The sequence below is a fragment of the Cornus florida genome, unplaced genomic scaffold (genome assembly GCF_030987335.1).
Source record: "Cornus florida cultivar Cherokee Brave unplaced genomic scaffold, ASM3098733v1 CherokeeBrave_3.0.0_Hap2_Chr11, whole genome shotgun sequence".
Lineage (NCBI taxonomy): Eukaryota > Viridiplantae > Streptophyta > Magnoliopsida > Cornales > Cornaceae > Cornus > Cornus florida.
The window spans coordinates 112,564,779-112,590,520 of NW_026775581.1; the positions used below are offsets into that span (position 1 = coordinate 112,564,779).

The following is a 25,742-nucleotide window of genomic DNA, read 5'->3' on the forward strand; positions in this document are numbered from 1 at the left end:
GTATAAACTATATTCCAATTTTGCTAACTTGAGGGAATGAATAGTACAAAATATACTCCAAAATCACTTGGAACATTGCTTATTTGCTAATTTTTTTTTTTTTTTTTTTTTTTTTTTTTTTTTTTTTTTTTTTTTTTTTTTTTTTTTACAATATATCGTAAACACAATTATTCTCTATTTGATAGGTAAAGAAGCTGTTTTTAAGCCAGTTCCGTAATGAAATAGTACCTAGAACCCAAATAAACCTTTAGAAGGTGCCCTCGATTCTTACAAAATAGGAACTTACCTCCACAAATTAATGTAAGTGCTGTCGAAATTAGGGTTAGGGCTTTAACCTTATAATTATTGTATTAAGGACGATTGGACTATCCCTAATACATTATTTTTTTAATTATAATTATTGTATTAGGGATGGATAAACTGTCCCTAATACTTTATTTTATTTTTATTTTTTATACTTAATTGATTTGTGAGTTTAACTATTCCGGATACATGTAACATTCAAGATCAATAAAATATCCAGTTTTCTAAACAAAAACTAAAACCATCTGCTAGCACAAAAAAATGGTTCCCATCCTCTTCAAACTAGATGCAAAGTCATTAAAATACAACCCAAAAATGATAAAGAGTTTAGAAATCAACTAGTTGATCATCAAAAAGCTCTAAAATTTGTGTACCAAAAAATTTATCTCTTTATCGCATTAGTCATCATGGTGGTGGTTGTGGTGGCGCTTGCTGGTGGTGTTGATATTGCCACCATGTTGGTGGCGGCTGCTGATATTGCCACCTTGTTGGTGGCGGAAACTGCTCCTACTAGGAATTTGATGGAGACTGTTGTTGGTGGAACCATGGTACATGCTCAAGAATTCAAAGCTTCACATATCAGCCAAATCAGTATCATCTTCGGACAGTAATTCTGGTTCCTCATCTGAACTATATTGAATGTCATTTCCATCATCATTCTCAACATCTCTAGCCGCATCAATGAAGTGGTGTATGCCATCAAAATACTTTACACTACCCCTAGTGTGATGAATCCAAGACTTGTCCATGTAACTGCCTAAACACACACAAAAAAAAAAAGAATATATATCAATTATAAAAATAAAAAAAAAAACTAAATATATATAAAAAAATTTCCTAATAATTGTCAACAATTGAGATTCACAAGCCAAGAAAACCTTTAACCATACAGAAATTCTAGCAATATAATTACAAGAGAAATACATTTCTTCTTTTAAAAAAAATGATCATCAACTTATTATATAATGTCACCTTCATTAATGAAAGATGGAAAAGTAAAGGGGTTCACACTTCACAAATAATAGTACATTTAATATATGAACGCTAGCTAATTAAATTTGAATTTCACATTATTATAATTTCAAACTAAAATCTATTAAATTCGAATTGGAGTTAGTGAGAAAATTACCAAACAGACTAAAAGGGAAATTCTACTATAAAACTAAAACAATCATTAGTCCAGCTATCTTATATAGAAAAGACTACAGGTTGTCAAGAAAGAAAGAAAAAAATAAAAAGAAAAAAAGAAGTAAGTTGGACCCATTAAATTCGAGTTTCACATAATTATAAGTCCAAACTAAAATCTATTTTGTGCAGCCAAAAACCCTTTAATAGACTTCTAAGGTCAAAAGTATTTCACCCAGTTCTTGTAAGTGTTATAAATCTGTCCAAATCAGTTTATATTCTAGCAATTGTCCATGAAACAATAGAACCAGAAAAACAGCAAGTATTACAGTGCAGACTTCTCAATAAAGTTGAAACCAAATCTAGTGACAGAAACATTCACTACATACAACACAATATATATATATATATATATATATATTGTTTATGATTTCTACCCACTAGAAAACAACTGCTTCACCCACAAAATGGAAAATCTGAAAAAAAAAAAAAAAAAAAAAAATACACGTCCTAAACAATATATATATTGTTTATCTTTCCTTGCACTGTTTAGGATTCTGAAAGCTGCCATCATTTCAGCTCAATGAGAAAATTTAAAAGTAGGGCTTTTGCCTCTGATGAGAAAATTTAGTCAATGGCTTTGGTTCTACTTTTAAGAAATTTCCATTGTTAATTGTGAGATCACTGTACTGCACTTTACCATTTCCCTTGTCCATTCCTTAATTCAAATCTAAAGTACAAAATCTTTTAACACTGTCCTATCCGTTCCAAAGTTCTTTCTATTCATTCTCCAATTCATAAAAGATTTAATTTTTATATCAACTGAGTGGGTGCCAAGTATCATATATCAGAATATACAATAGGACGTGTTTGTAAAACTTTAAAGGATTGATTTGAGATCTTATTATTTTATCAAGTAGAAATAGTCTGAACATCAATATCATTTGGGAAAGAGTTGGGAAGCCAAATTATATCACATAATAAGTTTAGCAGGTAAAGGATAGGCAACAATGGAACAATGATGTAATGAAGAGAATCCTTTGGAAAAAAGATTGAAATAAGTATTTAATTGCTTCCTATCACGTAATAAAAGGGGGAACTTACTTTTATGTGCTTTGCATTTCTACTTTTCTAGTCTTATCCTGTGTCGAAGGGCACTTCTCTAAATTATACTCTCCGTCAATTTATGGTACAAGAGTAAAAGGTTGGGAAATTTGCTCATAACATATGTTCTTGGATATGATGGTTTGATGATCTCGTAAATTGTACAAGTGAAATTTGGTTTGATGGGTCTTAATTTTTCATTGTTTAAGTTCTTTCAACATGTCTCTAAACCAATACCACTGGACTTTGCACCAGCAAAAAACCAGTTATACAGATGCTTATGATTTAACTTATATAATGACATAAATGCATGTTCTGTGATTTTTTCAAAACTAAATTTAGCTTAAACTGGTTAATTGGAGGAACTTCATCATCATTATCCTACAAAATATCCTCGATCAACATTATCCAATAAATATCCTCAGTATTATCCTACAAAATATCACATTTATACATATCTCAAATTTCTCAGCTTCATATTCTATTACATGTGTGCACCAACTAATTAATTCATCAATGTCAAAAGAAGAACAAACATATTTATAAATACATAACTCAGAGTTTAATTTGATACATAAGATTACAAATTTAACTGAATCAGTGCATTTCATGTCTCAAAAAGCTTACTTATTACATACCCTAAACAATGAACATTGGGGTTCACTATCCAGAAGACATACAAACTCTTATCAACTAGTTTAATTTGATTTCTTTGCTCTTTAAACAACATGATATTTACTCGTTGCTAAAATCAAAAGAGATTGTTGTGATTCTTAAATTCCAATCAGATGGAAATAGTGGTTTTTATCATCATTTGTAACCTGATTTGTCATGGAAAAGAATTTAATATTTATGCTTTTAGTTGGTATGCTATATTAAAATTATATATGCATTTGAAATTCAGGAGATAGAGCTACTATAGCCATATGATCAATGAAAGACCTCTGTACATGGTATTTAAGCATGAGTCTTAGAAAATGGCTTAGGAAGAAATGCAGGCTGCCATGGCTTTCAATTTATCACCTTCTTAAAAAACGTTCCCAGAACAATCCCAAGCCCCATGTTGTACATCTACCACGTCCAATCTCAATTTCAAAAATTTCACCACCTTACAGACCTAGGGAACACCAGGGACTGACCCACAAAATTATGTGAGGTTGTAACCATTTACCATGAATTTAAACCCAAATTTATTTTACTACCCTGAACAATCCAAGCTAGAAAACCAATCAAGCAAACACGCAAGCATATACCAAGTTATATAAGAAAGTTAATAACCCAGTAGGGCAAGCGCATCCTCTAGCTAAAGAAGAAGAAAATTAAACAAATAAAAGGCTTTAAGAAAACATTGCACATGGAGCTTTATACATCCATTGAAAATTTTCAGAATCAATCATAACTTCTGACCAAATATAGAGAGATTCATATTAGAAAAAAAGTGAAATGTTAACATGTCATGTTTGCAAACTTGAATTCGTACATTTACTACCATTAGCCATAAGCAACAAAGAATCGCTTCTGCAAATGTGACTTTTTTCCACAATTGAAAACATTTCTTCTGTGTGTTTGTGTGTGTTATCTATAATGTCTAAAATCTTAATTCAATGGAGCTATAGTTTGAAGTAATTTTGAAAAATCTTTATGATATAAATTTGGTACCAATTGACACATGTAAATTACCTTAAATTGTAAACTCTGAAACTACTGAAACTACAATCAATTGAGCAAATTACTGAAACTAAAAGGTGCTCAAAACGTGTAGGGGGAGATCCACCCAAAACGGGTGTGTGTGTGTGAGAGAGAGAGAGAGAGGAGTACTTACCAGTTCACAGAAGCACAACGACCCAAACGAAGGGGGAGATCCACCCAAAAGAAGTGGAGAAGTGGGGATGCTGCTACGCTGGGTTACAGAGACGGGGAGATAGAGGGCGCACAAAAGAGGGTTACGGCTATGCTTAAATGGATGTTAGAGAGAGGGGGGGAGAGAGAGGGCTCTGCATGATAGTTGTTACAGACAGGGGGAGAGAGGGAGGGTGATGAAAGTCATCATATGGTTAGGGCTGAGCTGATAGAGGTTTTACAGAGAGGGGGAGAGAGAGAGGTTTGCATGAACAGGAATCAGAAAGAGCATTACGGCCGGCTGCAATTAGGTCAATGTATTAAAATATGGAAAAAAAAAAAGAAAAAAAAAAAAGGGTATTTTAAGGAATACAGAAAATAGGGAGAAGGGTATTTTAGTTAACAGAAATGTTAAACAGTAAAAATTCATCTGCCAAACTGCAAACACATTTTTTTGAAATTACGTGACTTCGACTCAATGGATGTGTAAATATGGATCCCTAAACTCATTTTTACTTAAAAATCCGTATAATATATATATATATATATGTCTGTGTGTATATACCATATGGCTTCACCTCCACGAATGTTGGCTAATCTATCTCTATGGTATAGAACTTTGGAAATACAGAAAGAAATTCCACTGATTCTTCCACGGTGCTGTTCCAATGAATATTTTCTTATAAGAGCAATGTTCTAGAATTCAGATTTGACTGAGATGATCGAGTTCAAAGCAAGAAAACTCACATCGCGAGAAGCTAGGCAAAAGACTGTTGAGAATTTGATTAAGAAAGATGATCTTCATCGTCCAATTCATCAACAGGCATGTGGTCTAGCGATACAAGGCTCCTATTTCCCAAAGGAAAGTCAGGGGTTTGAATATCAGTGGAGGCAGCTATCCAATTCCTCCTCGATCAAGCACGATACACCGGCGGCGGCACCAGAGGATATATGTGTGTGTTTGTGTGTGTATATTATATGTGTGAGGTGGCAATGGGTTTGTGGGGTTTCGATTGGGTTTCATGGTGTGTGATTTTAGTATGAATTATTTAAGCTTTGAAGTTGATGGAGAGAAGGTTGGGCCGTGGCTGGTGATGGTGGCGGTGGGATTAGGGTGGTGGCAGTGGGTTTGTGGGATTTCGATTGGGTTTCACGGTATGTGATTTTAGTATGAATTATTTGAGTTTCAAAGTTGATGGAGAGAAGGTTGGGCGGTGGTTGGTGGTGACAGTGGGTTTGTGTACTGGTTCGATTGGGTTTGATGGTGTCCCGTTGAGATGCCAATGGAGGTGGTAGTGATGGTGGTGGGTTTGATTTGGTTTAACGGTGTGTTTAGGCGTGAATTATTTGTGTTTTGTGGTGGTTATGTTGGTGGTTGCAAACATTGGTAATGGTCGACAAACGGTGATGGTGGTTGCAGACAGTGGTGGCGGTTGTTGTAGGACAATTTGGCATTTTCATATATGGAAGGGCATTATTGTCCAAAAAATTTAGTTCGTCTGTCGCCTGAGAATCACGCGCTCATTTTTGGATGGCCGGTAGCTGGATGGGATGATCTGCAAATTTTTTGCATAATTCAGGGGATTCTTACATTTTTAGTAGTTTAGGGATTAGTTGTGTTTTTTTTAGCATTTTACCCTAAAATATACTTAAACTGAGTACTGTTATTGAGCAAAACCCAAGCCAATTAAGAATTATCTAGACGCATACCTAACACGAATTTGTGACGAATCCGAGTTTGTGATGACTCTTTCAATGAAGATCCAAATCTGGCCCCTTTGAAATGCGGATTCAAAATTAAAATCAATAAAACTCTATTTCAAACTCTAGTGGTGAGAGTCTCGTAGGGTCAAATTGCCTGAGAGAGAGAGGATATTAAATATATTTTTTTCTTTTTCCCGGTTTAAATTTTTGCAACCATAGATGCCACAAAATAAAAATAATGCATCTGGAAAGAACAAAAACAAAAAGGAGCTATCTTCTATCATTTGAAAGTCAACAACTTTCTTCTCATGTTGAAAATACTATACATGTCAAGAATTCTTCATCATCATCACATATGTCAAGAATTCTGTTCTTTTCAAACACTGGTAGCCTGTTAATGGATAATATACTGGACTTGTAATTATATTCCAAGCTTTTGAATAAAAAGGAAAATCAAGAGCTTGAGTAACAAAAACGAAAGAAAAGAAAAGAAAAATTCTCGATCCCGGCATTTTCTGTATGTACTCCAGAAAAAAAAAAAAAAGAAAAAAAAAAAGAGGAGCAGCTTGCAAATTGCACAAGTCCAAAGCCACCAAATTCAGTCATGCCAGCAGAGAAGCATAACAACACATCTTCTTATTATGTAGATCCTACCTCTTTGCTCTTTGAGGTACCCTCCTAGACCTTTACATTGAAACCTTCTTTTAGAGCCTTCATTGGTAGCACTTTTCATCTTCATCTCCTCTTCAATAATTTTTGCATACTTTTTTTCTTCTGCTCTCTTTATATCGACTTTATATGGTTTTGGATGCACAGAGAATGATTGAATTTGCATGGAATGGGCCTTCTTCTAGGAGAAGATAAGGTTTATGGTTCAACCTCACCTGGGTCGGCTAGGAAAGACCCATATGTGGGACATACAATCAAATCCCCAATTTCTCTCTCGTGCACGCGCGCGCATCACACAACCCACACACATGCACGAGGCATTATTTCTCACACCTAAACATAGTCTGTCAAAACATCACATGTACTTATAGAAGCACTTTCAAATCAATTAGATGGCACTACAGTGACCACTGGTGAATAAGTAATGCTGATTTAATAATAACAAGATAATTAGAGTTTAACTATCAATTTTTTACTTCTTAAAGAGAGGGGAGCTCAAATTACATATGTGTGAGAATCAACTAAAGAAAAAAAATAAATAAATAAAAAATTCAACTCTTCCAAAACAAAAATAGTAGTAAAATAAATTTTTAAAAAAAAAACTTTGATAGATGAATATGGTCAAGGAAGATGATAAATAAGAACAAAAAAAAAAAAAATTGAATAAATTTAATCACTTTATTTGATTTTTTATATTATTGGTGCATTTGTGATTCAACAACATCACGTATCAGTGAAAATACGCAAAATCTTAACCTATTATCAAGTATAACTCAGATTGGCATAAAATCAGCTATGATTGCTGTATAAATAGCTAAAAGAAAGTCCGTCCATTTTCACAGCAATGAAGAAAATAAATGATGCTTGGTTTAATCATAATTGCTTGATAATTTGGGTGGTCAGACCATAGATTAGATTGAGTGGATTATAGGTGTGAGACACCCAGAAGATGTGATGACTCATTTGAACTAAAGAACTGTATTAGATAAAGAGAGGTCCCCATGCTGAGTTTGCATTGTGATACAATGGACAAGACCCGACTCTAAGGTAGAAAGTGGGTCATGTGTACACGTGACGATCGCAAGTCAGACATGGTTACTGTCTGTGGAATGGAAGGCAACCTAAGTTTATTGGGTTCTTCTAAGCCACAACCTTCTTCTTGTTAAAACATCATCTCTTAGGTCTGCTGACTGATGCCATTCTCTTATTAACTGAGGGCGGGCCGGATCTTTGCCAGCGCATTACATGCTACAGTGCACTTCAAATAGAAGATTGTAACACTCACAACACTAATGTAAACAAAGATTTAATTCAAGAATGCGTCACCAACGTAACATGTAACATCGAATTGCAACTCTCGTGACACAAACCACGTGTAAACGAAGAGGATCTTAATTCATTATATGAAGTTGCTTTCTGTCACATCCTCTACCCCGGACTACTAACTACTCTTATCTCAATTCTTTCCATCTTTATAATGCAAAACAGCTACGAATCCAATCTAGCTTTAAGTGCATAGAACATCTAAACAATAATAGGACGAAATAAAAAAGGCATATGTGAATGCATTCGTTATCCCATTAAATGTGTCAGTGTTCATGGAAGCACTCATGTGACATGATACTAATGCTGCATGGCACCGCATCAACATTATTCACAGGGCATCTACATGACAGGCAAGTCATCGGTTAGTTGACGTGCACCTGCCGCCTCTGTCTTGAATAAAATTTCTCACTTTGTCTACGGATTTACAAATTATAACTACTATTTCTGCAAAATGTTCAAAGTCAATGTCGGTACTCTGTTGTTGAATAATTCAGACAACTGTACACTTTTTGGGTTAAAACTAGGCTCACAGAATTTTCCAACTGATATGGCCCTCATGGCCAATCTTCCTAAATAAAAATAGTTTGACCAGAATGTTCGGTCAGATTTCAATTATACACTTCCTTAGATAATCACTAAATTAACAATGTATCTTCCTAGAAACCTCTAATCAATGAGTCATTCGTTGGGTTTGTGTAACTTTTTAACCATTTATGACAGTAGCAGTGAAAATTTCTGAGTAAAATCATCCCTCTCCAAAGAACAGTAATTTTAATCCAATTAATGAATCTGATAAATCTAACAATTGAGCTTTAATGCATGGAAATGTCTAATCTACATCATAAACACTATTTCAGTTGTTTATTATCAGTTATGAAAGGCCATTCTAACATCATTGAAAGCAAAATATATATATATATATATATTATAAGAATACTTTCTACGGTGGAAAGATAATAATGTGCAAGCATAATAACTTTCCTGGTGATCTGTGCAAAAAAATGAAGTGATGAACACAACAAAAATTCTAGAATAATGAAAAGAGAAAAATGAATGAAATTTATTATCTCTTTCTAAATCTACCAGTCAGTTATATAAGAATGAGTTATGTAAAGTATTATTGAGAAAAGAATAAAACCTTTTCACACTTGAAATTAATTTTTTATTTATATTTTTGAAAAACATTCACATAAAAGGAAGGTAGAAATAATAGTCTAATCATACTTTGATATTAACTGTCTTGTCAGTTAAAAAGGTCATTGTGAGAGGTAAGGGTGTTAAAAGTGTTGCATCCGAAAATGAAATCATAGGAAGTTAGATCAAACTCTGACACAACTCCAGGGAATAAAACTGTAAAGTTTTAAGGTCCTCCCACAGTCCCACTCCCGCCAGGAAAACTTACCCAGTAAACAAGTCTCTCCCCAAGTAACAGAGATACCCATAATTTAAGAGCCTGAAAAAACTATATTAAAATCAAAATCTTTATTATTCGTATTGTGGATATTATGACCAGAAAATTTAATAAAATGGTGATAGAGACTACATAGAACAAGGGTTGGCCAAAAAATTCAATAGATGATCATGAACAATTCACTTAAGAGCAAGGGGCTCCAACAAGCACATGCATTTTCAGCCAGAGCCACCAGCAGATACTAATGAAATGTCAAGGACAAAATTTTGAAAGTACGTTAATTAGCATCTTCAATGATAAAAGAAAGATTAGGAAATCTCGTCTAAGAACAATTTCAAAACTATACTTCAAGAACAGTGTACGATCAGTAATCTGAATAGTTGCTCTCAACACGACAAAATATATAAATGCCTATTGGCTCCATCTTACAAGTGATGTCCTATTGAAGAAGCTTTTGATGTTAAAATCTGAAACTCAATGAGGACTGCATGCCAATCAACATTAAAACTTCCAACTTTGTTACTCTTGGGAACCAAACTAGAACTGTTTTTGATAAAATAAAATAAAATAAAAGTCTGAAAATGATTACTAGAAGCAAAAGTATGCATATATTGAAACAGAAATTCATTTGATTATTGAAATCAAGGTGAGCAATCAATTAGTTGGTATTAAGATTAATATATGATTAGGCAATCCATTAATTTTGTGCTCCATACAAGAATACTGTTGAAGATGGAATCTTGTGAAAATGTAGCATTATAGACTTGTCAATGAGACAAGCAAATCTATTTAAAGTTCTAAATCTTTCCTATAGGTGATATAATTCAAGTTTAACCAAAGGAAAGATGAAAAGATTGAAATGAGAAAGGCAGACAAGTTAAAATGCAGAAGTTTAAACAACAATTGAAGTGACAATGATGAACGAGATGAGTCATTTGCAACAGGAAACTGATGCAGACATCTGATTAAGAATACTTATAAATAACAGCCTAATTTCAAAGTTCAGACAATAATGCTTAAGGTAAAGGGTGTTTTGGTAATTTTATCCTGGAATTTCAAGAACATACCTTCACTTTGTGCTTGTACTAATCTAATGAGTATAGTAATTTTAGAACTCAATGTAATTATTACAATAAAATCTTTTAGACTAGCCAATGAAAATATATATATATATATATATATATATACTTTTTAGACTTTTGACTGCATCATCTTTGAAACTCAACAATTGTATGTCATTAAGTTGTTTCTGAAGTCTTGAAAACATAAGAGCTATAAATGATACCAATAGTAAGGAAGGAGCCTTTACCTGGTGCTGCTCATGCTTATATGAAGTGTGGTGAAGGGTAGTTAGATCATAGATCTAGCCTTTGTCATACTCTCATAATTCCCCCTCCCCAAGGAAAAAAAAAATTTCAAAACAAGTGTTCTATCACTTCACCTAAGCATTTACTGTTGCACCAAGTAATAGGCCCTTTTGCAAATAATACATTATTCATGTTTAGCATCGACAGAATGATGTTAAATACACACACACACACACACACATGTATACGCATTATAAGTTTGAAGATATATCAATATTTCTGTAACACATTGGCTATGATGGAGATGATATTTCAATAACAATAACAATAACAAAAACAGAAAAAGAAAAAAAAACAAAAAACAAGGTTTTGCAAAAAATGAATGAGGTCACTTCAGCCTAAAAAATGATTTTAAAGATAAAAGTCAATCGCAGAAAAGATAAAAGATTTACAACAGGTTATCAAATTGATATCGCTGAAAGCAATGTACTCTTCAACTCATTGATATCCTCGATCAACTTCTGATTCTCAAGATTCCCATACTGTATCTCAACATGTAAAGCTGCATTTTACAACAACTCACAACAGATCATAGAATTAATAACAGGTTCCAAACAAAGCACCACTATATTTTTTTTTGAAAAGTAACAAAGCACCACTATATTAAGGCAACGTAAGATTACATCTGCTATCTTAACACCCAAGACCAAAACAAAAAAACACCAGTATTCCACATCATAACAAGTGATCCAAACAGGATTAGGAAGAAAAACAAATTTTAGATGAAGATCTTGTCATCTAACTAGCATGAGATTTTTAAGAAGCATGGGCACTTGCAAGAAAAAGCAGTGTAAATGTCAGACACCAACACTAATCAGACGCTCCTGGACATGTCCTCAACACATCTTGGGCGTGCTCATAATTTTTAAGATAAAATTATTAATTTTGGAAACATGATTGAGACTTCTTAGACATGTGCTAACATGTGACAAATGAACCTTAAACTTGTATAAGACTTTCACTTAGCATGAAAAATAGATATGTGAGAAAAACCTATTAAATGTTTACATGAATTTTAGCAAAAAAACTTAACTATTTTTAAAAAACAAAATGAAAATTTAAGGAATCAACATGGGAGTAGGAGACAAGTTACCATATTATGTGTACAATGTACATATATATATATATATACCTACATACATACACAAATCAGACAGTCAGATGTATGTCATATATATTTTTTTTTATGCGTTTTTATTTGTCAGTTGTAATCATATATAAATTTATAATTTATTGTTGTGTCCTTGCCGTTTCTGTTGCATCAATCTGTCCATGTGGTGTTGTAACACTATTATTCATGTTCGTATCATGTGTTTATATCCATGCTTAGATGATGGAAAAAGAAACTTCACTTCTACACATAGAAGAGATGATGATGATTGTACAACATGAAAAAAGGTCATTGCACTAAAATGCTCCCAAGATAGTTATCAGGTAAAACAATGCCAATGTACATGAACTAAAGTCTAAAGGATAAGAATGAAATAGCAAATATCGTGTCCATTATTGCAGAATTGCTAAACATGTCACTAATAAGTCTTTAGGGCTGGCCCAATGCATGAGGCTCCTGCCATTGCGGAGTCTTGGGAGGGTTTGATGTACACAACCATACCTTTGCATGTGGATAGGTTGTTTTCCATCTTGAACCCGTAATCTCTGGGTTACAATGGAGCAACCTTACCATTGCACCATGGTTCACCCTCACTAATAGTTATTGATAATAAAATAGTAATTGTACAATAATAAGAAAAAACAATATTACCAGAGTTTGAACTACGGAGATCTTCAAGAATCTCCTCCACAAATGCCTTCATTGAATTTTGCAAAGCATGATTTTTCTTATTCAAAAGAAGAACTTCATTTTCGAGAGACTCTTTCTCTGACAACAAGGTCCCCAGTTCATCATTTTCTCCCTTGTCAATGTTCCTCTGAAAGTCTAGGCATGATGTTGTAAACCCTTCCCTGTAGAAAACAATTCATTCAGTTTAGTGTATAAATTAAATTAAGTTTTAAAACTAGAATGTTAATTTTTAGTTTAATAAGAATTATAACTCTTTCCAGTAAGGCATATATAATAAAAATTCTTATTTGGGAAAAAGGATAATAAAGTTCAAGGAATAATAAGAAACATTAGAAAAGTCGCCAAGTATTTTTGGGAAACTTCATCAGATGGTAACATAGAGGTCAACAGACATGCAAACTCAAGATGGAACAATAGCTAATTTGCTGCACTTGGAGAAGTTCAGGGGCAGAAAAGCTCAACCTCAAGCATACTTGAAAGTTGGGACACAAAATATGACATCTGACACATGTTAGACTATATAATGAACAATTTTTAGACTATACTAAAAAGTAACTTCAAATTTTTTTTTTTTTTTTTTTGTTTTTTTTTTATATATATATAAAAGAAAATAATAAAGTCTCCTTGTTTAGGTTTAAGCAACTAGCACACCAAAATAAGAAATTCTTGGAGGAACTCTAAGGTAAATTCCATGTGATTTTTGCTAAAAGTAAATTTTACGAAATTGCCTCCCCCCCCCCCCCCCCCCCCCCCCACCCAAAACACAAACACAAGACTACTGCCTTCCAATATTAAAGAAAAAGCATCATATTTAGCACAATAAACACAAAAGATTGAGAGAGAGAAAGATTTGTTATAGATTAATACTAGTCTTGTTAACTGTGTAAAATCTCAGATCTGGACCACTTTAAATATTAGTTTTTATTCCTAATTCCAAATAGATATTGGCCAGTACCGCTTGTCCTTCATTCTTTTAAGTATCTCATCACGCTTCATTCTTAGACAACATAACTCCTCCCCAATGAGTTTTTCTGAGGATCTTGAAACATCTATAAAAAAAAATGGAAATAGATAAATAAGATAGGATATGAAGAGAGAAGTGACGCTCCAATCAGGCACATATATACAAAAGAAAATGTATTGGATATCCATGAGGATGATTCACATGACTATTTGACAAAATCATCCCTGTAAAACACTTGGACAACATTCAAATTCCACTAATTCTCAAGTCCTATTTTCTTTTTCATAAGCCAATAACCAGATGTTGTCATGTAATCTATAAACAAAATAAAAGGCTATTCAAGTATCAAATAGTTCTATGTGGATTGGCAAATTAAATTCAGTCTGAGTCATCAAGGTTTTAAATCTAGTTCAATTATGCATATAACATGACATAGTTATATTGAGTTTCATTTGTACTTCTTGCCACCAGACAATGAAGCAAAAACTAGTAATTTACTTTGTAGGCTAAATTGAACAAAGTGGCAAAAGTATATCTAAGAATTAACTACCTCCAACAAGCTACCAACCTTTCTAGCCATTGGATTGAGAGTTTTCACAACCAAAATTTGGCAACAGAATCATTAGAATGGCAAGAACCTCCAGACCAAAGTTTCATGTTCTGTCCCTTTTCTAATCCAGTTGGTCAACCACATGCATGAAACTACAACTCATGTACTAAAAAATAATGTTCTTAGAGATGATTAAGAGGGTGGGAACCACGTGCCTTAATTACATATCTTAAGTATAGTTCCTTCTTTACCGTTTGTTAGATTGGTTTGCCAGACCAGCATAAGCAAATGGACCAACCTTTGATGATTTAAGGTTGATAGTTCAGCCTCCATGACTTTGAGACCTGTAATTTGATGATTCTTCTGTCGATGCAATTGCAAAAAATATATCCCCATCCGCCAAAGCTCTCTAATATTATTATTTGGTAGACAGCATCTACCATTTAATCAGCCCGATTATTCTATTCATATTGGTATGTAAGCAAGGAACTGTACCTAATTGACTAATTCTGCTCCCAAATAAATAATCTCGGCATGAAAAATGATCAAATAATGCATAACGAAAGCAACAAATGCACTAGCTCAACTAAACTGCGTTGCACACAAAACAATAGAAAAACATCGAAACACTTGCTTACCAGTCACTGCCATTAGTCCATTGATCTCAAACTCTGCGAAATAAATCATCTTCATCAACTCTGATTCTCTAACCGCCAAAGCAGTCTCGATCTCTGCGCATTTCACAATTTCCGATTCAATCTCTCTGGTTATCTGAATATTCGCTTCGATTTCTTCATTCACCTAAAAAGATTAGATTGCTGAAAATTCAACACGAACGCTAAATTTGCCATTAAACCCTAACAGATACAAATAATTTTTCGCATATTAAACAAGATATTGTGTACCTGATCTAGCATGCCCTTAAGAGAAGAGATCTGACAGAGAATCGCTCCTGAATCGTCCATTCACTCTCTCGCTCTTCGAACTTCCCGCGCTTTCTCAGTTTTTGAATCCCTCTCTCCACTCTTACTCTACTACTACTATTTGAGGAGGGCAAATTGACGAACCAAAACTGAGGTAATTGGAGGGAAGAATAAAACAAAGAATTAACTTGGGACTGGAAAAGATAAATCCAACAAAAGGAAGAAAATGATGATATTATTTGATTTTAAATTGTGAGTGGGAAGAGCAGTCTTGGAGTTCCCTGTGTTTGGAAATGGGAGGATTTCACCGAAATTGGAATTTGAAATAGGATTTCAGGTGTTTGGAATGTGTGGGATTTTAAAAGAATTAGAATTTGACTGGATTTCATAGAAAATATTTTCAGGTTCAAAGATAACAATTTGTTAGGGTCTGTGAATAAGCACACCCCCTAATAATAGAATCTCAAACAGAAAGCATATATTGCTTAATCCTGCCATAAAAACAATAAAAGGCCTTTAAATTTGAGTTTTCTAAAACTCCATGGCTCAATACTGAGGCAAATATAAGAAAAATCTCCAAATTGACTAATTATGATAAATTAACTGTGATTAGGGCTGATCAAGTAATAAAGTATAATTTTGCTAATTGACTTTTAGTTAGTTGAAAAGTTGAGCTTTCCTCTGTGTATCTGTAAAGTAGCCAACCAACAAAAGCATATAGATATCTACGTGGATCATACACACATATGCTTATACGAGGATTGCAAGGTTTATTGCGCAAGAATGTACTATCAAAATAATCTTATTAATTAATAATTAGCATTTATATTGAATTTAATAGAATTAATTGGTAAAACTTTATGGAATGTAGTAGCTAGCTAGGTTGACAGTTGTTTTATTACCCTGTCCATCGGGTCGATAGCTTAGGCCATCTATACCAGTCTTTCCAAATTTTGACTCTCCAAAAACACCACATCAACTTTTTCAAGAGTCACATCAGCAATTCTAAGAGTCACGTCAACAATTTTTACTCTTCAAAAACATGCACTCCACCAAGCTCTCCGAATTTTCGCTCTCCAAAAAAAATAATAATAATAAATTAAAATTATTATTTTATTTTTTAACTTTTTCTAAACGGCTATATTTGTAACGGCTATATTTTTAAAATTTGAATTTTTAACAGTTATATTTGTAACGGCTATATTTTTAAATTTTAAATTTTAAACGGCTATATTTTTCATTTTATATAATGAAACTCATTTGCTCATTTGAAAATCATGACTATATTAATCTCTCTCTAATGTAGCAAAATATCATCATCCATCTTTTTCAATTTTGAAATTCAAATGGCTTCGTCATCACAAGCTTTTCCTTTGGCAAACTCTAATTCTTCATCTTCATCGTCATCCTCTTCGGAAGGTGATCATTTTGGGGCGTTGATTCAATAGGATCAAGACGAATTCTATGAGATTATGAATTCAGTGAGGTCAGAATTAGTTGAGCAAGTATTTCAAGTCCGTAAAAAGAAGCGGTACATTCATCGTGACCGAGAGGGAAGCCACTATCAGCTAATGAAAGACTACTTCAACGAGAATTGCACATATCCACCGGAGTATTTTCACAGGCGATTCAGGATGCGACAAGAACTTTTTCTTCGTATCCTTAATGATGTCAAAGCTTATGATGACTACTTTGTCCAAAAAAAGGATGCGACTGGTCGTTTGGGGTTGTCTTCTATACAGAAGATGACAACTGCTGTTCGTATACTCGCATATGGTTGTGCAACCGATCACTACGATGAGTATATTAAAATCGGCGAGAGCACTGCCATTAAATACTTGAAGGTATTTTGTAATGCTATTGTTGTTGTATATGCAGAGGAGTATATGCGCCGACCCAACGAAGCCGATATAGCGCAGCTGCTTCAAGAAGGGGAACAGAGAGGTTTTCCTGGTATGCTTGGTTCCATCGACTGTATGCACTGGGAGTGGAAGAATTGCCCACTGGAGTGGCAAGGCACACATAGGGGACGATTTGGTAAGAATACTCTCATATTGGAAGCAGTTGCCTCACAAGATTTGTGGATCTGGCATGCATTCTTCAGAATGCCGGATTCACACAATGATATAAATGTGTTGGATCACTCCTCAGTATTCAACGGCATCATCAATGGCCAATTACCTCCTGTTAATTATGTAGTGAATGGACATCACTATAGAATGGGGTATTACCTGTCTGATGGTATATACCCTAAGTGGGTAACTTTGATGCAGACCATCCCGCATCCAACCACTACAAAAGAAAAATTATTTGCTCAGCGACAAGATGCAGCAAGACAAGATGTGGAACGGGCTTTTGGGGTATTGCAGATCAAATGGGCAATAACGTAAGGATCAGTGCGTTACTAGGAGAAAGATGACTTGCGCCTCATAATGAAAACGTGCATCATCCTTCACAATATGATCATTGAAGATGAGCGTCACGCAAATGTTGGAAGATGGACTCCGCCACTGGAGGATGTAATTCCGATTCCCACTTTAAATTGATGCCCATCAGTTTTAGCGGCACACATATCCTATCGCCAACTTCAGATTCGCAACAGAGAGACAAATACCCGGTTGAGGAATGATTTGAAGGAAAATTTGTGGAACCACTGTGCTAATGAAGATGTTTAATTTATGTTGCATTTTGTTTACTTTTAAGCTGTTATGACATTTCTTGTACTAGAATTTTTATTATGTAATGGTTTTTTAAGATTAAAAATAATGAATTGGAATAAGAAAATAAGTATTAGGAAATTCTATGAGAATAAGTAAATGAATTTGTAATTTAAAATTTTTTTTTTTACAAAAAGTGTTAAAAAAAAGTTTTTATTTATTTATTTTTGGCCCAAATAAATAAGGATTACAAAATAAGGATTAAAAATAATGAATTGGAATAAGAAAATAAGGATTACAATTTAAAGTGAAAAAAAAAAAACAAATTTTAAGGAAAAAAACTAAAAAAAACAAAGGCTTTTTGAGTTTATTTTTGGCCCAAATAAATTTCAACTTTAAGGATTACAAAATAAGGATTAAAAATAATCAATTGGAATAAGAAAATAAGGATTACAATTTAAAGCAAAAAAAAACAAAAGGTTTTTGAATTTATTTTTGGCCCAAATAATTTTTTTTTAAGGATTACAAAATAAGGATTAAAAATAATGAATTGGAATAAGAAAATAAGGATTAAAATTTAAAGCAAAAAAAAATAAAATAAAATAAAATAAAAATTTTAAGGAAAAAAAACCAAAAAAACAAAAGCTTTTTGAATTTATTTTTGGCCCAAATAATTTTTTTTTCGATAAATAGTGCCTAAACAATATATTTTTTATTTAATGAATTTTATTTTATTTTATTTCCAAAAAAAAGAGCTCTAAATAACCTATTTTTAGGTTTTTTTATAAAAAAAATCTTAAGGCACTGTTTGGCGCACTGTTACAACACCAGCCACAAAAAGACAAAAACAAAGCAGCAAAACGGCGCCGTTTTGGAACCATAAAAAACAAAAAAAAAATTACCCCGATCGCGGGCCGGCTCGCTGATTACGGCAAGTTGGCCCGCGATCGCTATTGGGCCCCATTTGTTTTAGCTAGCCCGCTGGAGGGCCAATAGTGCAAATGCTTGCTGGATTTGGGCTTTAAAGAGCCCGCTGCGGATGCTCTTATTTCATCAAAATTATGTTCTACAATATTAATTATAATCAAGGTTTATTTCTTAGAAATTTTGCCATGTAATTTTTCCCCCAGTTGATTATTCTTCATGTTTTTACAATTAGTAATTGACTTCTAAAAATATATACTATGCAGATAGGAATAATTGAAGAACTGTTGGTTGCTTCAAGGATGTTGCATTATATTGCTAATTGTAACCTTGGACCAGTGGCTGCAATCATGTACCATATAAACGGACAGATCAAATGTATGAGGGAAAAGTGTTGCACATGCGTACGCTGCGTTGTGTTATGAGTGAAAAGTGTAACGCGTGCATAACTGTTGAGTTGCATGGAATAAACTCCAGTTTCTTCCAACTTCTTTTTCACTTTATACATCATTTACGATTGAGTACTGTTGCGTGCACTATATAACTTCAGTTGTTTGTAACATGTATTTATATTTTAGACGTAATTTACAGTACATCGCCTTGTGACCTAGATGGTGAGGGTTGGATGGTTAGTAAAGAGATTTACACCGCCTTGTGACCTAAATGGTGAGGGATTGAGGTCTCAAAGGGACAACATAAGTGTGGTACTTCAACTGCAGTTAGGGAATCGACCAGCACTGTGAAAAGTAGTAGGTGAACGAGGTGCACTACATATTCATTTATTTTTTTCTTACATTATTACTTAAAGCATTCACACAGAAAAATGTCTTCCTCCAAACGACATGAGACGTCTGCAAATTGACTTTGATACCATTCTGTCATGATAAGTTTGGTTGTGTAAATATATATTGTCCACTATTCACGTTGAAGATTTTCAAATTTTCAAAACATATTTATAAAGTGAAGGGACATTCACGCATATAATTGTCACCAACTTTTACTCGCATGATATGGAACGTATCTCTCACACACATACTTGTAAGGGCGGAAGTTAGTGTATGCTTTGAGCCCGCCCCAATTTTTTATTTATTTATTTATTTTTTACTATAGGTCATTTTGGCCCAACCAAAAAAATATATATATTACTAGTATTAGTCCATCCCAAAAAAAATATTAACCCACCCCATTAATAATTTCTGGCCTTGCTTGTAAGTCGCATGCCATGAAGAAAAGTTTCAGAAGCAAAGTATGCCTAGAACAAATTTGAACCGTAGGTTGAGCTATCCACAAATACAATTCGACCCGCACAAGACTTGAAAGGAAGTTCTTGTGGTCCATTAGAAGCTACAAGGCCCGAGGGTCAACACCATTTACTTCAAAGGAAGTTCTTATCGGCTTTTCCTTTGAAAATAAATCGAAGCAAGCCTTCATGAAGCCAGACTCTAGAGCCAACAGTACTGTTGACATGCTCAAGTTTAGGCCACACAACTATCATCAACAGCCTCAGCACTACAAACTGCAAAATTGCCATCGCAATGGCAGTTACATGGTAGGAGAAGATGCAAGGTTCATTTGCTATCATTTTGGCCACGCGCATTAGGCCGAGAGAAGCTCTTCCACAAGGTGGTGACACGAATCGATATAAAACAATATAGATTAGCCATAACCAAAGAGGGAGGCTAAGAAACACTTTCCGTTGCATGTCTCAAGAACTTCCGAGGGTGCTTTGTTGTGCATGCAAGATGATGAAGGGAAACTGTGGAGGTTCAGACACACCTTCTGGAAAAGCACTCAAACTTACGTACTCACAAGTCAGTGGAACGAGTTTGTGAAGAAGACGAGCTTGAACACCAGGGACGTGGCCAGTTTTCTGCTCTCCACGGGACCTAACATGCAACTTCACATTAATTGAGAGCCAAAAACCAATTTGAGGATCGTTGTTGTAAAACCAGAGCCTATTAAACAAGATCAGGTAGTTAAGTTGTTTGGGGTCAATATATCATAAAAATGAAACAACTAGGAGCTTTCATAGTTCATACCAAAGGAATTTAGTTTAGTGGAGTCCGTGGATGTTAGGATTCCAATCCTATCAAAGTGTTTTTTGTTAGGTCAATCCTATCAAAGTTTTTTTTTGAAAAATAAATTTTATAAAGATGTTCCTAGAAGTACCCAAAAGAAGTACAACTATAAGAATGAGGGTACATCTGTTCAAGATCAGCTCTCCTTTACTATCAAAATAAAAATAAACTGAAAAGGTGAGGTTCCAGGGAGAACTTAAGAAAGTATGGTTTGAAAATGCGAGGCTGTAGAGAAAACCTAGCAATGTCACTAGGTAAAGTGAAAAGTGAAAACCTATATCTATTATCCCAAGGCAATCACATATTGTGTGTGAATTTCCTAGTAAAAGTGAAGTGCCTCATTGTATTCTAAAATCTGCTGTACTGAAAGAAGCCATCATAGAACTTGGTAACATCATCAGAAATGAAAGCTACAGACTCAAAAAGGCAACATTCATTAAATCCAAAAACTTATCCTACAACATTAGAAGTGATAACCAATAGTATTATTATAAAAGGGGCTGATATTTCTGCAGCTATAATGAAAACATGCAACCATTAAAGTCCAGACTCATATGTGACAGAAGGGACTATGGATGCAGCCATACTGTTCACCTCCATGACCAAAGTGCTTGGACTGTTCACCTCCATGACCATAAGCTTCGCCATCACATCCACAGGACCACCATGATACCACCACCACCATGCAATAGTACTGCACTGAAACCACCTTTACTGCCAGAACCTCGGCCATCCCAAACCTGAAGTTGGGCATAGAGAAGCTATGGGAAGCAATGCATTTATTTCATTCCCTTTACTAACTATTTTTGAGCATGATAAAAGTTTGATATTAGCACTTAAAATTGCGAGACCATGATAAGTTGTGATTTGTATAAATTGTGCAACAAAAGTGAAACACAGAAGGATGTTCACATATAAAGAGACTGTTGTAATCAGACAGAAAAGTTGTTTTTCAGAAGGCAAGGCAAAAAGTTGCTCGGTCTAAAAAGGGCAAGAACTTTAAACAGTACACTAATACGTATGACCATATGGAAGACTTCTCTTGTTCATTTTATGAGCTTCCTGCAACCAAAAAACAAAAATTGGTATAAGTTTGAATATCATGCATTCAATGTCAAAAAATATTTTTAATTTAGCTTTGAGAATTTCAAAGATATTATTCATCGTGCAAGTCAGTCTGTTTGACAGTCCTATGTTCAGTTGGATAGATTTTCCCCGAACATCACAAAACAAGCCTGGCCAATTCGCAAATAACTGTGAACTTTAATTAATTGAAAAGGTATTACCAGACCTTATAAATACCAGTTAAAGCTAAAAATTCTGCCAAAACTACGGAAAGATTTGGAATAGGTTTAAAAATGGACCTTAGTGGAAGATAAGGTGGGGTGCTCTCTCTCTCAGGGGTGGGTGGGGGCTGGCAGGTATGCCAATTACAATATTTTGAATATATATATTGTTATTTTTGCAAAGTTATTTTTTAGAGTCGAACAGTTTTGCATTTTTCTTCTTCAGCTATTTTAGGCTTGTAAAAGTTAAATATGAGTCCTTATAGCTCACCAAATTTATCAAGTTGATTTTAAGCAACTTTATAAGTCCTATAAATAGGCAACCATGGGGAAAACAAAATTTCGATGTTCATATATATATTTTTTTTAACCTTCGATGCTCATAATTCAGTTACATTAGCAGTTCCTCTTATTCTGCCTTAATAGATATAAAGTTCTTTGTGGATTTTTGGTTGAACATTTCGGTTCAGCATTTGTGTTCTTTTTGCTTCCAGTGTCAAATTGTATCAGAATCTTCATTGACTTAGTTTGACAAATGATGGAAATTTGTATCAGAGTCAATTTATTTATTAACGTTTTCCTCTTAGAAGGGCTTTCCACTAAATGTTTTGACAATTTGATCGTATATTACAATTTAAAGATTTCCTTGACTAGATATACATGACAATTCTGAATGTATGGGAGGAGGATAAAATTTGCATGTACAGAATATAGGCATACAACATGCATGACTAGGTTAAATCGACTATTCTATAGATTTATTCATGATGGTGATAATCATATACAAGAAGATTTAGGGGAGAGTCATAAAGCCAATAGTTGATGGCTTAAATTCGATTTCTATTAACATTATTGAAAACCAAGTTCGTCAATACTTTCCAAATCATTTGATCAAGTAAGTAATTATTTGACTTTCATTCACTGAGGAGCAAGTTATATTAGAATTATGAAATCTGATTTGATTTAAATATTTTTAATCAGTTGAAGACTGAAGCAAAGAAATTCCAAATAACGCAAGTTATGACAATAAGTTTACGAAGCCGTTCGAGGAATTGAGGTATTCAAAATATCTTTCGATACGGAAGGGAAGATTTCAAAACCAAAATGTAAAACTGAGGATGAGATTTTATCAAGTGGAGGGGTCTAATGTAGAACATAATGTGAGGGACAATAATGATCTTTTGTTGTGGGTGGGAATCAAGTTTTTATTTTCTAATTTTAGCTGTGTTATGCTTGTAATAATTAAATTTGATTCCTCTTACGTTAATTTATTGGCTGGGATATCAAGGGATATAATGAAAAATAGAATGTTTTATTCTGTTTGAGTAATATTGAGAATTTTCTCCTATTATTCCTTTTGGATTCAAGGTCCCTTGTGGTTCAAGGACCCCTACCCAAGTGATTCTAGGTTTTCAAGTTTAATGCATTCAGGTTCATATGTGTGTGTGCGTGTGTATATATATATATATATATTCATTTGTTTCTTTCTGCTGCATCAATATCAAATTCCATGAAAAGAATAGTACTTATTTACAATATTTGTGATGTACATGAACAGTTTGCAAATCATTGAACCATATGCAATGAAACAGGACATCAGTTTTTGCACTCTAAATGAAAATCTTGCATATTTATAGGACTATGTAATAAAATTTGCAAAGTATTGTTAGGTCCATAGGCTTGTCACTTCATTGAATGATTCAACATTAAAGATGTGATTAAGATTGAAAAACCAATATGAGATTTCAATCAACGTGATTGTTCCAGTTTATATGATCACATACTTTAGGGAAAAGTAAGTTCCCTGGAGAACAAAAGGATTGAGATTGTCCATTTGGGATTGTTGTTGAACCACTCAAAAGCGCTTTTATTTAAAAAATTGCTTTTGAATGTATTTGGTAACCGTAAAAAGTACATTTAAATGGTAGAGATTTTAGCTCAATAGAGCTTTTGAATGACGCTAAAATTACTAGCTTTTAGGACTGCATTTTGAGTAAAGGTTCTATATTTTAGGTAATTGTTTTTCTTTGACAATTTTATCCCTTTTTCTTTTTTATAAAGACAATTTTATACCTTATTTTATAAAGTCCTACTATTATAAAATATTAGAACACTCCATAAAGGGAGCATTATGTAATATTAGTAATAATAAAAGTGCTCTAAAAAATATTGTTACCCAACAAATTAAAAGTACTTTTAATTGTGAAAAGTACTTTTTATAATTAAAGCGCTTTTTCCATTACAATGGAAACGCTAGACAGGCCTAGTAAACCCTAATTCCTAGGCATTTGGATGAACCTGTTCCAAAACAAATAAGGAAGTTCTATATGGAAAACACATTTGAATAGTTGAGATAGATGCCTAGTGTTTGGATCGAGCCCAAGGCAAAACGGCTCATTCTGGAGGCCAAAGGACCAGTAGGCCTGTGATCTTAAATAGCCATACATAGGGTAAAGCTTAAAAGTTGCCTAGAGTTCTTTCCTAGGGTTCAAAGAGTGCATCGCTTAACAAAGTGGTGTGTTGGTTTTTCCATCGATTGACTAGAGTTTGGATACTACCAACAAAAACGTTGACTTCCCATCTTCTCTCTTCCTTCCACGCCCATAAAAAACTATACCTGTTTTCATGATCATTGAATCCCACAAATCATACACCAGAGGCATGCCTTACCTGAATCGACAATGCTAGGCATTTCATGTATGGACACCATGAAGGAAAAAGTATATAACAAATCCTAAATTTGCATTATGAACATCTTCTTCTCTTAAACAAGCCCAATGGTTACCAATAACAATATTTCAAAGGCCATCCTCATGAGCTTCAGTTTGTTAAGCATAGGAATCATCAAACCAGAACATGTATTCATCACTGAAGGCATATTCAAATTCACATGTTCATTGACAAGATCCAATCGCATTAAACGATTCACAGTATTTGGTCAATACTCAACAATAATTTCCATCAAATTACATGTGGTATATGTAGCTTCATTGACCTCGGTATTTTTGTTGCAAATAGATCTAATGCACTAGATTGAGGATGTTAAAATCAAACAATTTGGTAACCAACAAATATGCAGATACTGGGCTTGAACAACCAATCCTGTTGCCTTACATAAATCTAAATCGGTTGTTCTCACCTGAACCACATCGTGAGATCCAACATTGGCAATAGTTTTCCTTACTCAAATTGGCAATGAAAACCTGATGCCTGTATCCACCATCAAAATAACCAACTTTAAGAACTGTTAAAACCATTTACTTCAAAAGCTTAAGCTATTAGAGAGGGTGTAAGTTAAATATATAAATCCTTCAACATGCCCCTCACGTGTGGCCTTCTTTTGGTCTAACACGTGTTTTTCAATTTTTTTTTAATTAGGGTGAAGTAAGGTTTGAACTCGAGACCTTTGGCTCTGATACCATGTTAACAACCATCAACTCCAAAAGCTTAAGCTGTTAGAGAGGATGTAACTTTAATATTTATATCCTTCAACAAGAACAATAGGAACACCATTTGTCAATGCGTTGAATATATGAGTATTTTCGTTTCTGCGCCTCTCAATTCAATCTATACAAGAGTTACTGTTAGCATATATGATACCACAATTTGTGGAATGACTTACCATAATAGCAGAGATTTGACTATGCTATAGAATATGCTTTAGAATAGGTTGTGATTTGATTTAGTTTCCTTTCTTGTAATATGAGCATG

General features: G+C 33.9%; 3 protein-coding genes and 2 long non-coding RNA genes across 5 annotated transcripts; 1 reads left to right on the forward strand and 4 right to left on the reverse strand.

The window, feature by feature from the left end:
- Positions 1–489: 489 nt before the first annotated feature.
- Positions 490–4,857, reverse strand: LOC132285465 (uncharacterized). The gene is made up of 2 exons (XR_009472555.1): positions 4,355–4,857; positions 490–1,060 (listed from the first exon to the last, which is right to left on the reverse strand). It is a non-coding gene; the product is annotated as an uncharacterized LOC132285465 (long non-coding RNA).
- A 1,740-nt stretch (positions 4,858–6,597) lies between these two features.
- Positions 6,598–6,996, reverse strand: LOC132283526 (small polypeptide DEVIL 5-like). The gene has a single exon (XM_059785486.1). The coding sequence runs from the start codon at positions 6,908–6,910 to the stop codon at positions 6,674–6,676; it is 237 nt and encodes a 78-aa protein (XP_059641469.1). The 5' UTR covers positions 6,911–6,996; the 3' UTR covers positions 6,598–6,673.
- Positions 6,997–10,748: 3,752 nt separating this feature from the next.
- Positions 10,749–15,592, reverse strand: LOC132285248 (uncharacterized). Its single transcript, XM_059787418.1, has 5 exons — positions 15,069–15,592; positions 14,802–14,964; positions 13,605–13,698; positions 12,611–12,810; positions 10,749–11,350 (listed from the first exon to the last, which is right to left on the reverse strand). Exons 1-5 carry the CDS (start codon positions 15,126–15,128, stop codon positions 11,250–11,252), a joined length of 618 nt encoding a protein of 205 aa, XP_059643401.1. The 5' UTR covers positions 15,129–15,592; the 3' UTR covers positions 10,749–11,249.
- A 966-nt stretch (positions 15,593–16,558) lies between these two features.
- Positions 16,559–17,476, forward strand: LOC132281871 (uncharacterized). Its single transcript, XM_059783534.1, has one exon. It carries the CDS (start codon positions 16,559–16,561, stop codon positions 17,474–17,476), a length of 918 nt encoding a protein of 305 aa, XP_059639517.1.
- A 4,111-nt stretch (positions 17,477–21,587) lies between these two features.
- On the reverse strand, positions 21,588–25,238 carry LOC132285208 (uncharacterized). The gene is made up of 2 exons (XR_009472471.1): positions 25,171–25,238; positions 21,588–21,807 (listed from the first exon to the last, which is right to left on the reverse strand). It is a non-coding gene; the product is annotated as an uncharacterized LOC132285208 (long non-coding RNA).
- Between the last annotated feature and the right edge of the window lie 504 nt (positions 25,239–25,742).